This window comes from Somniosus microcephalus, chromosome 34 (genome assembly GCF_052327205.1).
Source record: "Somniosus microcephalus isolate GS21.2 chromosome 34, FLI_Smic_1.0, whole genome shotgun sequence".
Lineage (NCBI taxonomy): Eukaryota > Metazoa > Chordata > Chondrichthyes > Squaliformes > Somniosidae > Somniosus > Somniosus microcephalus.
This window is the reverse complement of record NC_141020.1, coordinates 10,945,510-10,959,212: the sequence shown is the minus strand read 5'-3', so window position 1 is coordinate 10,959,212 and position 13,703 is coordinate 10,945,510. Positions and strand designations below refer to the sequence as shown.

The following is a 13,703-nucleotide window of genomic DNA, read 5'->3' as shown; positions in this document are numbered from 1 at the left end:
CTGCTGCCAACACTGTCACTCCTCCACTGCAGCTGCCACCACCCGTAGGACAGACTGCTGCCGCCCAAGCAGAGTTGGAGCAGTCAGCAGCCGGGCCCTCCAGGCCCAGAGCTGGTCCAGGCTGTCCCCCAAGGGCATCTGCCAACTCACTATCTGACCCTCAGCAGCCTTCCCCCAGCCTTGCTGCAGCCACTGGGGTCCCATTGCAGAGGAGCTGCAGGGCGGGAAGGGGCCAATCTCGTAAGCGAGGCAGATCACCCTCACAGGCCGAAAAGTAGGAGGTGTGGCAAAATGTTGTGTTTGTTTTTCTGAAGGCCGAGGATGTTGTGTTTGTTTTTCTGAAGGCCGAGGATGTTGTTTCTGTTTTTTTCTGAAGGCCGAGGATGTTGTTTTTGTTTTTTATGAAGGCCGAGGATCATGGTAATTTTTGTTTTACTGTTTTGTTCATTGTCTCCAGGTTGTGAGAGCCAGTTATGTGTCTGTTTTTTGGGGGGTTTCTCTGTATTTGTTTGTCATGCGGGAAGGGCCCAGAGTTTGTTAAATAAAAAATTGTCTTTATTCAGATTGTGCATGGTTGCACTTTGAACTATTTGTTGCCTTGACCGCCTCAGGGCTTGCGGAGCGGCTCCATTCATGTTCTTTCAATGGCACAAGCATTCCCTGAGAGGGGGCCTAGAACCGAGTTGCAATAAGCCGCTGACGGACGGCCCTTGCACTTTGTGCCTCCCTCCCGTCTTGGTGCTCCTCCTCCTCCTCCTCTGGTGGTGCTCCAATGTCTGCTGGCAGTGGCTGAGTCCTGAGGATAGCCAGGCTGTGCAGCATGCAGCACACTACAACGGAATGGGAGACTCGCTCAGGCGAGTACTGAAGGGCTCCCCCGGAATGGTCCAGACAGCGGAACCGTTGCTTCAACACGCCGATCGTGTGCTCAATGATGTTCCTGGTCGCTTGATGGCTGTCATTGTATTGTTCTTCAGCAGGGGTGGTGGGTGCACGGAGTGGGGTTATCAGCCTGGTGCACAAAGGATAGCCCTTGTCCCCGAGAAGCCAGCCTCCTGGGTGAGCCGGGGCTTCGAAAATGTCTGCCACTGAAGTCTGGCGCAGGATGAAGGCATTGTGGCTGCTGCCTGGAAAGCGGGCATTGACAGCTAGTATGAGCTGCCTGTGGTCACACACCAACTGCACGTTCAGCGAATGGTACCCCTTCCGGTTGCGGTAATCCTCGGCATTCTCTAGAGGCGCCCGCAAAGCCACATGCATGCAGTCAATGGCGCCCTGGACCATGGGGAAGCCCGCTATTCTTGCAAATCCCATGGCACGCTCTTGCTGCTTGTCCAGGGTCATGGGGAAGGAAATGTACTGACGTCTCCTTCTGAAGAGGGCATTCGTGACCTGGCGGATGCAGCAATGCACCGCAAACTGGGAGACATTGGCAATGTCCCCAGTAGCGGATTGGAAGGAGCCGGTGGCATAGAAGTTGAGAGCCACTGTCACCTTCACTGCCACCGACAGAGACGTCCTGCTCCTCAGCTGAGGCTGCAGATCTCTCTGAAGCAGGTGGCAGATCTCAGTGACCACCTCCCTTCTGAATCGAAGCCTCCGAATGCACTGCTCCTCAGACATGTTGAGGTAGGAGAAGTGCTGGCGGTATACCCTGGGAGGGTAAGGCCTCCTGTGCCGAGGCCTGTTGGCCCTTCCCCGTCTGGACATGATTGGCACTCTCTCTCGGCGTCTCTGAGCCCTTTCAATGCAATGCAGAAACCCAACGTTTCCACCCATTGCAGCCCCCATTATATGTGGCCACTCAAGGCTATGGCACTGAAAAATCAATCCAACTGCAAAGCTCTGGCCTGAAGCCAGAAGTACCTGTGCGAGCACTGAGTCAAAGCAGAAAGCTCTCTCCCTTTGTCTCTTTCCAAATCTCTCTCTCACACAGAAGGAGTGGTTCAAAATGGCTACCACAAACAATGCAGGAAGAGTCCCCTTTAAATAGCACCCCCCCTCCCAGCCCCACAGCGACTGGGAACCATTCCACTCAACCAGTCGCTGCGAGCGCCAGGCGGAAAGAAGGGGGGCGCCACTGAAGTTCCGGTTCGGGGTGCACCAAGGGTGTTGCACCATGAAATTACGTCAGGATATGCGCGCGCAGCTGAGCGGGGGTTGCGGTTTTGCGCCGCCGCTAAATCTTCACTCAAGTTCGCGAGAGGCGCAGATCGCGCCGCGCCTGGGCGCTAGCCGCTTCGCGCCCCACTTATCGCCCCCTTAAGGCGCTAGCGGCTGGCGCTACCAACTGAATTTCTAGGCCAAAGTGTCAGACACATGATTGGGAGTTGGGAAGGAGGTGGGAATATCAGTCGGGAACAGTCAATGAGGCACCCAAGGCGCAAACAACCGTTTTTGTTGAGTTAATCAGGCCAATTCTGGCCTCTTACGCATCCCCGATTTTAATTGCTCCGCCCCTGGCGGCCGTGCCTACAGCTGCCTGGGCCCTAAGCTCTGGAATTCCCTCCCTAAACCCTCTCTGCCTCTTTACCTCTCTCCCCTCTTTTAAGACGTTCCTTAAAACCGACCTCTTTGCCCCAGCTTTTTGGTCACCTGTCCGAATATCTCCTCATGTGGCGCGCTGTCAAATATTGTTTGATAATCGCTCCTGTGAAGCGTCTTGGGACGTTTTACAACGTTAAAGGCGCTATATAAATACAAGTTGCTGTTTTTGATTGGTTCACCAATTAGTCAGTTGAATATCTGAGCCAACCAAAAGCAGTCCTGTTCGGTAGGCAGGTAGCAAAAGTCGCCAATAAGAAAACAATAATCAGCACAAAACCCAGCAATGAAATCCCTCCGTTGGTTCACGTTCACGGACCAGCAAGCACCATAAGTTGGCCAAATGATCTTTCTCCAACTGCTTTTGGCAGCCATATCGTTTTTGGCCGCAGAGATGAAGAAAATGCAAATTTATATCACAATCGACACATTAAAAATAGCTCTCAAAGAAATCACTGAACTTAGTTGTTATCTGATTTTTTTCTTCTGAGAATTCCGCTGGGTTGGGGTGTCAAGGACTAGGGGACATAGCCTAAAAATTAGAGCCAGGCCTTTCGGGAGTGAGGTTAGGAAACAGGGCAGCACGGTGGCATAGTGGTTAACACTGTTGCCTCACAGCGCCAGGGACCCGGGTTCAAATCCGGCCTCGGGTGACTGTCTGTGTGGAGTTTGCACATTCTCCCTGTGTTTGCGTGGGTTTCCTCCGGGTGCTCCTATCTTCTATGTTTCTATGTCTACAGTTTGGAACTCTCTTCCGCAAACAGTGGTTGATGCTGGATCAATTGTTCATTTTAAATCTGAGATCGATAGATTTGTCTTAACCAAAGGTATTAAGGGATATGGGGGCAAAGGCGGGTAGATGGAGTTAGGTCGCAGATCAGCCGTTATCTCACTGAATGGCGGAGCAGGCTCGAGGGGCTGAATGGCCTCCTCCTGCTCCTGTGTGCCTCTAACACATTTCCTCGGAATTGTCAACAGCAGATGAAACTATAAACTGCGCAAAGGTCTGACTCGTTTATTTAATTTAGCGGCGAACTTTCGTGCCTGTACCTCTGTCCACCAGTGACTCCAAGGGAGGTCCGCTGGCGAGAGGCGAAATCTGACGGAGAGGCACAAGGTCCCAGTGTCTAATATCATTGCCGCGCTGACAAGGTTTAGACTATTGCGCTAAGAAGGAATCAGACCGGCAGTGTTCGTCCTACCTGTGACAGTCCCAGGTAGATGGAGACGGTCTCGGAGATGTATAAAAATTTTCCTTCCCGATTTAGTGCAAAAATGAAACCGTCCAGAGACTGCAGAAGAAGAGCAAGAAAGAAAAAAAAAATTAAGCACTTTTGATATTTTAAAATAAAACTTTTGTACACTAGGATCGCTCAGGTTACATCTGTTCAGATGGGAAAGGAAGGAGGTCATACAGTTATATCACACCTCTCAAAACTGATTCACAGTGCTCCATATGCAGTGACTACTTTCAGATACAATAAATGCTATGTTGGTAAACCCAGCAACGCAAATTCAGCACACAGCAAGATCCATCTTTCGGATGAGGCGTTAAACCGAGGCCCCCGTCTGCTCTCTCGGGTGGACGTAAAAGATCCCACGGCCACTATTTCGAAGAAGAGCAGGGGGGAGTTCTCCCCCGGTGTCCTGGGGCCAATATTTATCCCTCAATCAACATCACTAAATGTAAGAAGTCACATAACACCAGGTTATAGTCCAACAGTTTTATTTGAAATCACAAGCTTTCGAAATGCTGCTCCTTCGTCAGGTGAAGTGGAGAGATGCATAAAGACACAGCTTATATAGTCAGAGAATAATGCCGGATGATTACAGGTAATCTTTCTAACTGCCATTTGTCGCACCTCGGCAGAGAGATAATCACAGCGATCAAAAGTTTTTCATACAGACCCCAGCATCTGCAACTTTTGACCCCACCTCATTGTTCTTTGATGTAATGTTTTCCTGACTAACCTGTTTGGACACCATTCACACCTGTGATTGCTGTGATTATCTCTCTGCCGAGGTGCGACAAATGGCAGTTAGAAAGATTACCTGTAATCATCCGGCATTATTCTCTGACTATATAAGCTGTGTCTTTATGCATCTCTCCACTTCACCTGACGAAGGAGCAGCGCTCCGAAAGCTTGTGATTTCAAATAAAACTGTTGGACTATAACCTGGTGTTGTGTGACTTCTTACATTTGTCCACCCCAGTCCAACACCGGCATCTCCACATCATGGCTACTAACGAACATCACTAAAAACAGATGATCCGGTCATTATCACATTGCTACTGGTGGGAGCTTGCTGTGCGCAAATTGGCTGCCACATTTCCGACATTACAACAGTGACTACACTTCAAAAAAGTACTTAATTGGCTGTAAAGCGCTTTGAGACGTCCGGTGATCATGAAAGGCACTATATAAATGCAAATCTTTCTTTCAAGGCTGCATACAATGACATCTTGTTGATACCAGAAATGCGAGGTTATACCTATCAGGAAAGGATGAACAGGCTGGGTCTCTTTTCTCTTGAAAAAAGAAGGCTGAGGGGTGACCTAATAGAGGTCTTTAAAATTATGAAAAATTTTGATAGTGTGGATACAGAGAGAATGTTTCCACTTGTGGGGAAGAGCAAAACTAGGGGCCGTCAACATCAGATAGTCACCAAAAAATCCAATAGGGAATTCAGAAGAAACTTCTTTACCCAGAGAGTGGTGAGAATGTGGAACTCGCTGCCACAGGGAGTGGTTGAAGCGAATAGTATAGAGGCCTTTAATGGGAGGCTAGACAAGTATGAGGGAGAAGGGAATAGAGGGTTAGGCTGATGGGGTTAGATGAGGAAAGACAGGAGGAGGCTCGAGTGGAGCATAAACGCCGGCATGGACTGGTCGGGCCGAATGGCCTGTTTCTGTGCCGTATATCCTATGCAATCCTATGAATACGCTGGCTAGGTTGTGTCAGATCAGGTGGCATTGCCCTGGGCAGTTAAGGTAAGTTGCCTGCTTTGGCTTTGTGAGTAGGGGTGGCCATCTGAGCTGGGTGATTCCGCCCCCCCCCGACCCACTGCGTTTGTCAAGGGATCGGTAATGTTGCCTTCCACCATTCCGACTGTGCTGATTGCCCCTCCCTGCCCCACACATAGGAACAGGAGTAGTCCATTCAGCCTCTTGGGCCTGCTCCGCCATTCAATCAGATCATAGCTGATCTGTAGCTCTACCCCATTTATCCGCCTTTGCTCCATATCCCTTGATACTCTTCCCTGACAAAAATCTATCGGTCACGGGCCCAGAAATTCGGGTCCCAACGCGTGAGTACGCACGGGGTACTCATGCGTAGGCCCAACGAAAGTGCCGGTTTCATGCATGCACTGCGCATGCGCGGGAAACCGGAACTTCCGTTCCCCTGAAAGAAGGGGTTCGGTGGTCAAACGCGTGCGCCGGAGAGGCAGCGCGTGCGCATCGAACTTATGTTTTTTTTGCAGGTTTCTCCGGGAAGGTAAGTCTCCAGCAGTTACACTTTAAAAAGCAGGCACAAGGCCTGCTTTTAACAAGGTAAGTGGTGAATTAATTAAAATTAAAACATTTTTTCCACAGGTTTATTATTTTTAAATACTTTAAAGAAAGGTAAGTTTATTTTTAGCCCCGTTAGAAAATGTAATGAATTTTTTCAAAAATTTAAATTATTGTTTAAAATAGTTATTTCATGTAATTTATAGTTATTTTAAAAATGTGATGTTTAAAAAAAAATTTATTTGAAGTTTTAGTGATGTTTTGGGGCTTATAGTATTTATAGGTTTGCCAGCTCTTCCTGTCAAACTTATAAATGAAGCATTCATAGAAACATAGAAGATAGGAGCAGGAGTAGGCCATTCGGCTCCTTGAGCCTGCTCCGCCATTCAATGAGATCATGGCTGATCATCCAAATTCAGTACCCTGTCCCTGCCTTCTCCCCTTATCCCTTGATCCCTTCAGCCTTAAGAAATATATCCAACTCCTTCTTGAATATATTTAATGAACTGGCCTCCACCGCCCTCTGTGGCAGAATTCCACAGGTTCACCACTCTCTGGGTGAAGAAATTCCTCCTCATCTCAGTCCTAAATGGCTTACCCCTTATCCTTAGACTATGACCCCTGGTTCTGGACTCCCCGGCCATCGGGAACATCCTTCCTGCATCTAGTCTGTCCAGGCCTGACAGAATTTTATAGGTTTCTTTGAGATCCCCTCTCAATTTTCTAAACTCCAGTGAGTATAAGCCTAATCGACACAATCTCTCCTCATACATCATTCCTGCCATCCCAGGTATCAGCCTGGTGAATCTTCGCTGCACTCCTTCCATGGCAAGAACATCCTTCCTCAGATAAGGCGACCAAAACTGCACACAATACTCAAGGTGCGGTCTCACCAAGGCCCTGTACAACTGCAGCAAGACATCCTTGTTCCTGTACTCGAACCCTCTTGCTACGAAGGCCAACATACCATTTGCCTTCTTAACCGCCTGCTGCACCTGCATGCTTACCTTCAGCGACTGGTGCACAAGAACACCCAGGTCTCTTTGCACTTCCCCTTCTCCCAATCTATTGCCATTCAAATAATAATCTGCCTTCCTGTTTTTGCCACCAAAGTGGATAACCTCACATTTATCCACAATATAGTGCATTTGCCATGTTTCTGCCCAATCACCCAACCTGTCCAAATCGTACTGGAGTTTCACGACATCCTCCTCACAGCATACCCTCCCACCCAGCTTTGTGTCGTCTGCAAATTTGGAGATATTACATCCAATTCCCTCGTCCATATATATTGTGAACAGCTGGAGTCCTAGGACCGATCCTTGCGGTACCCCACTAGTCACTGCCTGCCACTCGGAAAACGACCCGTTTATTCCAACTCTTTGCTTTCTATCTGCCAACCAGTTCTCTATCCAAGTCAATACCTTACCCCCAATCCCATGTGCTTTAACTTTGCACGCTAATCTCTTATGCGGGATCTTATCGAAAGCCTTCTGAAAGTCCAAATACACCACATCCACTGGTTCTCCCTTATCTATTTTACCAGTTACATCCTCAAAAAATTCCCTGCTACCATTGGCTCTCCATGGCCCACGTGATCCCAGGGGATGCTTCGAACTAACTGTGCCCCTGGGATACACAAGCACTGCGCGCCGGCAGTTGGAGGAGGCCCAGGATCGGAATCCCACGCGGGCCCACAGCACAACGGCAGGCGAGCTAGGTAAGTGCAGGTCGGGGGCTTGCACCCGCGGGAAGCCCTCGACCCGAATTTCTGGGCCACGGTCTTAAAAGTTTCAAATAGCCCCCCAGCATCCACAGATTTGTGGGGAGAGAGTTCCAAATTTCTACCACCCTTTGTGTGAAAAAATGCTTCCTGATTTCACCCCTGAATGGCCTGGCGCTAATTTTAAGGTTCTGAATTCCCTCACCAGAGGAAATAGTTTCTCTTCATCTCACCTATCAACTCCTTTTATCGTTTTTTCAACCTCTCAATTAGATCACTCCTTGATCTTCCACACTCAAGGGGGAATATAAAGGCAAGATAACGCAACAGAGCGCGGGGAGGGGTTTTAGTTTTTTGGATTGCTTGAGCGACGAGCTGACATTAACACACAATGGGCCCAATGGCCTCCTTCTGCGCTGTGAACTTCCACGGACGTCGGACAGTTTCCCGAGGTTCTGATGCTTTAGTTCGACGCCCATTACTGCCAATCTCCTGGCTCCAATGGTGCTCCGAAGTTGAAAGTGTTCCACTTTGCAGCACTGAAATCCCTCACCTTGACGACCGCAAAGATCCCTCCAATCGCGTCAATGTAACGCCTTTCACGACGTTAGTACTTTCGAAGTGGAGCCGCGGTTGTAATGTAGGAAACGCGGCAGCCAATCTGCGCACAGCAAGCTCCCACAAACAGCAATGAGATAAATGACGACATCATCTGGTTTTAGTGATGGCGGTTGAGGCATAAGTTTTGCCCAGGACATCAACAACAACAACTTGCATTTATATAGCGCCTTTAATATAGTAAAATGTTCCAAGGTGCTTCACAGGAGCGTTATAAGACAAAAAATTTGACACCGATCCACATAAGGGTAAATTAGGGCAGGTGACCAAAACCTTGGTCAAAGAGGTCGGTTTTAAGGAGCGTCTTAAAGGAGGAAAGAGAGGTAGAGAGGTGGAGAGGTTTAGGCAGGGAATTCCGGAGCTTAGGGCCCAGGCAACAGAAGGCACGGCCACCAAAGGTTGAGCGATTATAATCAGGGATCCTCAAGAGGGCAGAATTAGAGGAGCATAGATATCTCGGGGTGGGGGGGGTTGTGGGGCTGGAGGAGATTACAGAGATAGGGAGGGGCGAGGCCATGGAGGGATTTGAAAACAAGGATGAGAATTTTGAAATCAAGGCGCTGCTTAACCAGGAGCCAATGTAGGTCAGCGAGCACAGGGGGAGTTGGGCGAACGGGACTCGGTGCGAGTCAGGACACGGGCAGCCGAGTTTTGGATGACCTCAAGTGTACGTAGGGTGGAATGTGGGAGGCCAGCCAGGAGTGCGTTGGAATAGTCAAGTCTAGAGGTAACAAAGGCATGGATGAGGGTTTCAGCAACGGATGAGCTGAGGCAGGGGTGGAGACGGGCGATGTTACGGAGGTGGAAATAGGCGGTCTTAGTTATGGCGCGGAAATGTGGTCGGAACTCATTTCAGGGTCAAATATGACACCAAGGAGAACTCCCTTGCTCTTCTTCGAATAGTGGCCACGGGATCTCTTACGTCCACGTGAGAGAACAGACGGGGCCTCGGTTTTACAACTCATCCGAAAGGCGCTGACTTTATAGTACGTTTAACGCGCTATATGCATGCAAGTTGTTGTTAAAGTAGCGCTGTGGGATCAATTACGTCCACCTGAGAAGGCAGACGAGGCCTGGGTTTAATGTCTCATCTGAAAGACGGCACCTCCGGCAGTGCGGCACTCCCTCGGCACTGCACTGGGTGGGTCAGTCTAGATTTTGTGCTCTGGAGTGAGGCTCTGAACCCACATCGTTCTGACTCAGAGGCGAGAGCGTGACCCGCCGAGCCACGGCTGACACCTGACAATGAGTCAGCAAACGTTAGTCTTGGGGTGCATAATGGGGAAAACACACAAGAATTAATTGCGTTCATGAAACCTACCGCTGGCAAATGATACTCAGGTAACTGTGGGCAGTTGGTCAATATGTTCACGTTGGTTCAACTGTTGCACAAATTCAGGAGAAACTTCTTTGCCCAGAGAATGTGGAACTTGCTACCACAGGGAGTGGTTGAGGCGAATAGCATTTATGCATTTAAGGGGAAGCTAGATAAGTACATGAGGGAGAAAGAAATTGAAGGATATAGGGGAAAAAATTGGGTTACTTTGCGCCTCACGTTAGCGCCTAAGAGGGCGCTAACGGGGCGCAAAGCAACTTGCGCCCAGGCACAGCACCGCCGCCATGCCTCCCCCGAAATTCAGCAGGAGGTTAGCGGCGACGCTAATCGGTAGTGCCCCGCGATGCTGCGCCACCGGCGATGAGGTCATTGCCGTGCACAGCGCCCCGCCCACGATCTTCGGGCGCGCCCCCTGACTTACCGCCGGACGCTATGTCCGATGGGGTCGGGGGGGCCTACCTGCGGCTGGGGCGGCGCTATTTGAAGGCGAGGTACCGGGCGGCCATTTCTGTTGCTGGTCGCCTGCCAGCACCTGCCTCCGGTCCCGTCCCCGCCCTCCTGAACCGCCCCCCCACTCCACCCTGTGGAGTGCCGGCTGCGCTCCAAGAGCCTGGCACTTCCCTTGAGTGCCGGGCTCTTTTGCAGGCACTCCGATTCCCGGGGGCCCAGCTCGGCCCCCGGGTCGCGCTGCGCAAGGCCCCTCCCCTTTAAGAAGGGGAGGCAGGCCTGCAATACCGTGGCGCGATGTGCCGCAGCGCTGCCCCAAGAGGGATGCGGGGCGCAACCACTCAATTTCCAGCGCGAGTAGCGCCCTGGCGAAGTTAGCGCAATGGGGCGCTACTGAATTTTTAGCCCATAGAGTCATAACGGCACAGGAGGCGGCCATTTGGCCCATCGAGTCCGTGTCGGCTCTCTGTAGAGCAATCCAGTCAGTCCCATTCCTCCGCTCTATCCCCGTAGCCCTGCAAGTTTATTTCCCTCAAGTGCCTATCCAGTCTCCCCTTGAAAACATCGAGTGTCTCCGCTTCCACCACTTCCCTCGGCAGCGAGTTCCAGGTCCTCACCACTCGCTGCGTAAAAAAGTTTTCCCTCACGTCCCCCCTGTATCTCTTGCCCAAAACCTTAAATCTGTGTCCCCTAGTCCTTGTACCATCAACTAGTGGGAACAGCCTTTCCCCGTCTAGCCTATCCAAACCCGTCATAATCTTGTACACCTCTATCAAATCACCCCTCAACCTCATTTGCTCTAATGAAAACAAATCTAGCTTCTCCAACCTGTCCTTGTAGCTAAGATCCCCCCTGCTCCTATCTTCTATGTTTCTATGTTTCTATGATGTCTCCCACTTGCTGAGAAGAAGCTTTTGCTGGTTTCTACTGCACGGGGAAGTGCTGGAAATGTCAACTCTGGAGAGTTTTCTCAGTTAGCAGATATAGTGAAGAGGAATGATTGGTTAGAAGAGTGGGTGTTCGTGGCTGCCCTGCTTTTCAGTGAGAGAAAGTAAAATGAACCTGATAGCCTGTTCACACTGTGCGATGTCTCCGAAGACACGTTTGCGTCAGAGATAACCCCATGAGTTGGTGGGCATCACTGCAGAGGCAATGAGTGCCATTCATGCAGTGTTTTCCAATTCTCTCCATGGTCTCCTTTTGGTCTCCTTATTTAAGGAAGGATATACTTGCATTGGAGGCAGTTCAGAGACGATTCACTCAGTTGATTCCTGAGATGAGGGGGTTGACTTAGGAAGAGAGGTTGGGCCTATACTCATTGGGATTTAGAAGAATGAGAGGTGATCTTATTGAAACATATAAGATACTGAGGGGGCTCGACAAGGTAGATGCAGAGAGGGTGTTTCCCCTCGTGGGGAAATCTAGAACTCGGGGGCATAGTTTCAGAATAAAGGGTCGCCCTTTTAGAACTGAGATGAGGAGGAATTTCTTCTCTCAGAGGGTCGTAAATCTGTGGAATTCTCTGCCCCAGAGAGCCGTGGAGGCTGGGTCATTAAATACATTTAAGGTGGAGATAGACAGATTTTTGCAAGATAAGGGAGTGAAGGGTTATGGGGAGCGGGCGGGGAAGTGGCTTTGAGCCCAAGATCTTATTGAATGGTGGAGCAGGCTCGAGGGGCCAAGTGTCATAGAGTCATAGAGTTATACAGCACAGAAAGAGGCCCTTCGGCCCATCGTGTCCGCGCCAGCCATCAAGCCCTGTCTATTCTAATCCCATTTTCCAGCACTTGGTCCATAGCCTTGTATGCTATGGCGTTTCAAGTACTCATCTAAATGCTTCTTGAATGCTGTGAGGGTTCCTGCCTCTACCACCCTTTCAGGCAGTGAGTTCCAGATTCCAACCACCCTCTGGGTGAAAACGTTTTTCCTCAAATCCCCTCTAAACCTCCTGCCCCTTACCTTGAAACTATGCCCCCTGGTTATTGACCCCTCTACTAAGGGGAAAAGTTCCTTTCTATCTACTCTATCTATGCCCCTCATAATTTTGTACACCTCAATCAGGTCCCCCCTCAGCCTTCTCTGCTCTAAGGAAAACAACCCCAGCCTGTCCAGTCTCGCTTCATAGCTGAAGCGCTCCATCCCAGGTAACATCCTGGTGAATCTCCTCTGCACCCTCTCCAATGCAATCACATCCTTCCTATAGTGTGGCGACCAGAACTGCACACAGTATTCCAGCTGTGACCTAACTAGCGTTTTGTACAGCTCCATCATAACCTCCCTGCTCTTATATTCTATGCCTCGGCTAATGAAGGCAAGTATCCCATATGCCTTTTTAACCACCTTATCTACCTGTCCTGCTGCCTTCAGGGATCTATGTACATGCACACCAAGGTCCCTCTGTCCTTCCTAGGGTCCTACCATTCATTGTGTATTCCCTTGCATTGTTAATCCTCCCAAAATGCATCACCTCACACTTTTCAGGGTTAAATTCCATTTGCCACTGTTCTGCCTATCTGACCAATCCGTCTATATAGTCCTGTAGCCTAAGGCTTCCCTCCTCGCTATTTACCACTCCACCTATTTCCGTGCCATCTGCAAACTTACTGATCATACCTCCTACATTCATATCTAAATCATTAATGTACACTGCAAACAGCAAAGGACCCAGCACCGATCCCTGCGGTACACCACTGGACACAGGCTTCCAGTCACAAAAGCAACCTTCGACCATCACCCTCTGCCTCCTGCCACGAAACCAATTTTGGATCCAATGTGCCAAATTGCCCTGGATCCCATGGGCTCTTACCTTCTTGGCCAGTCTCCCATGCGGGACTTTGTCAAAAGCCTTACTGAATTCCATGTAGACTACATCAACTGCACTACCCTCATCCATAGTGGCCTATTCCTGCTCCTATTCCTTATGTTCTTATTTTTTGCCCCCTCTATAAGCTCCTCCAGTCCTACAACCCTCCGAGATCTCGACACTGCTCCGATTCTGGCCTCTTGAGCATCCCCGATTTCCATCGCTCCACCATTGGCGGCCGTGCCTTTCAGCCGCCTGGGCCCTAAGCTCCGGAATTCCCTCCCTAAACCTCTCCGCCTCTCTCTCCTCCTTTAAGACGCTCTGTAAAACCTGCCTCTTTGACCAAGCTTTTAGTCGCCTGTCCTAATATTATGTGGCTCGGTGTCAAATTTTGTTTGATAACGCTTCTGTGAAGCACCTTGGGACGCTTTACTGTGTTAGTGCTGCTATATAAATACAAGCTCATGTTCGTGTGGAACATAAACACCAGCATGGACCAGTTGGGTCGAATGGCCTGTTTCTGTGCTGCACATTCGAAGTAATTACACTGAGAAGGGTGTACATGGAGAGAGTGCATTCATTCAGGCTGATTTAAATGGGTTTTTTATTGGTTAGCGTGCGGGGCACAGGCTACACATTTTATATGAAGGATCACTGTGTCTTCGGAAGTGCTTTAGTCTGCAGCTGCAGGAGACCAAGCAGTGACGCGCCGTCGGCAGGT

The 13,703-nt window shown here is 49.9% G+C and overlaps 1 protein-coding gene across 3 annotated transcripts in view; it reads right to left on the bottom strand.

Moving 5' to 3' along the window:
- Positions 1 to 13,703, bottom strand: part of LOC147096759 (neuronal PAS domain-containing protein 3-like) — a 448,957-nt gene that overhangs the window by 134,163 nt on the left and 301,091 nt on the right. For all 3 annotated transcript variants that reach the window (XM_085973376.1, XM_085973378.1, XM_085973377.1), the window contains exon 5: positions 3,747 to 3,836. In XM_085973376.1, coding sequence (XP_085829502.1) covers positions 3,747 to 3,836 — 90 coding nt within the window. The remainder of the gene's footprint in view (positions 1 to 3,746; positions 3,837 to 13,703) is intronic.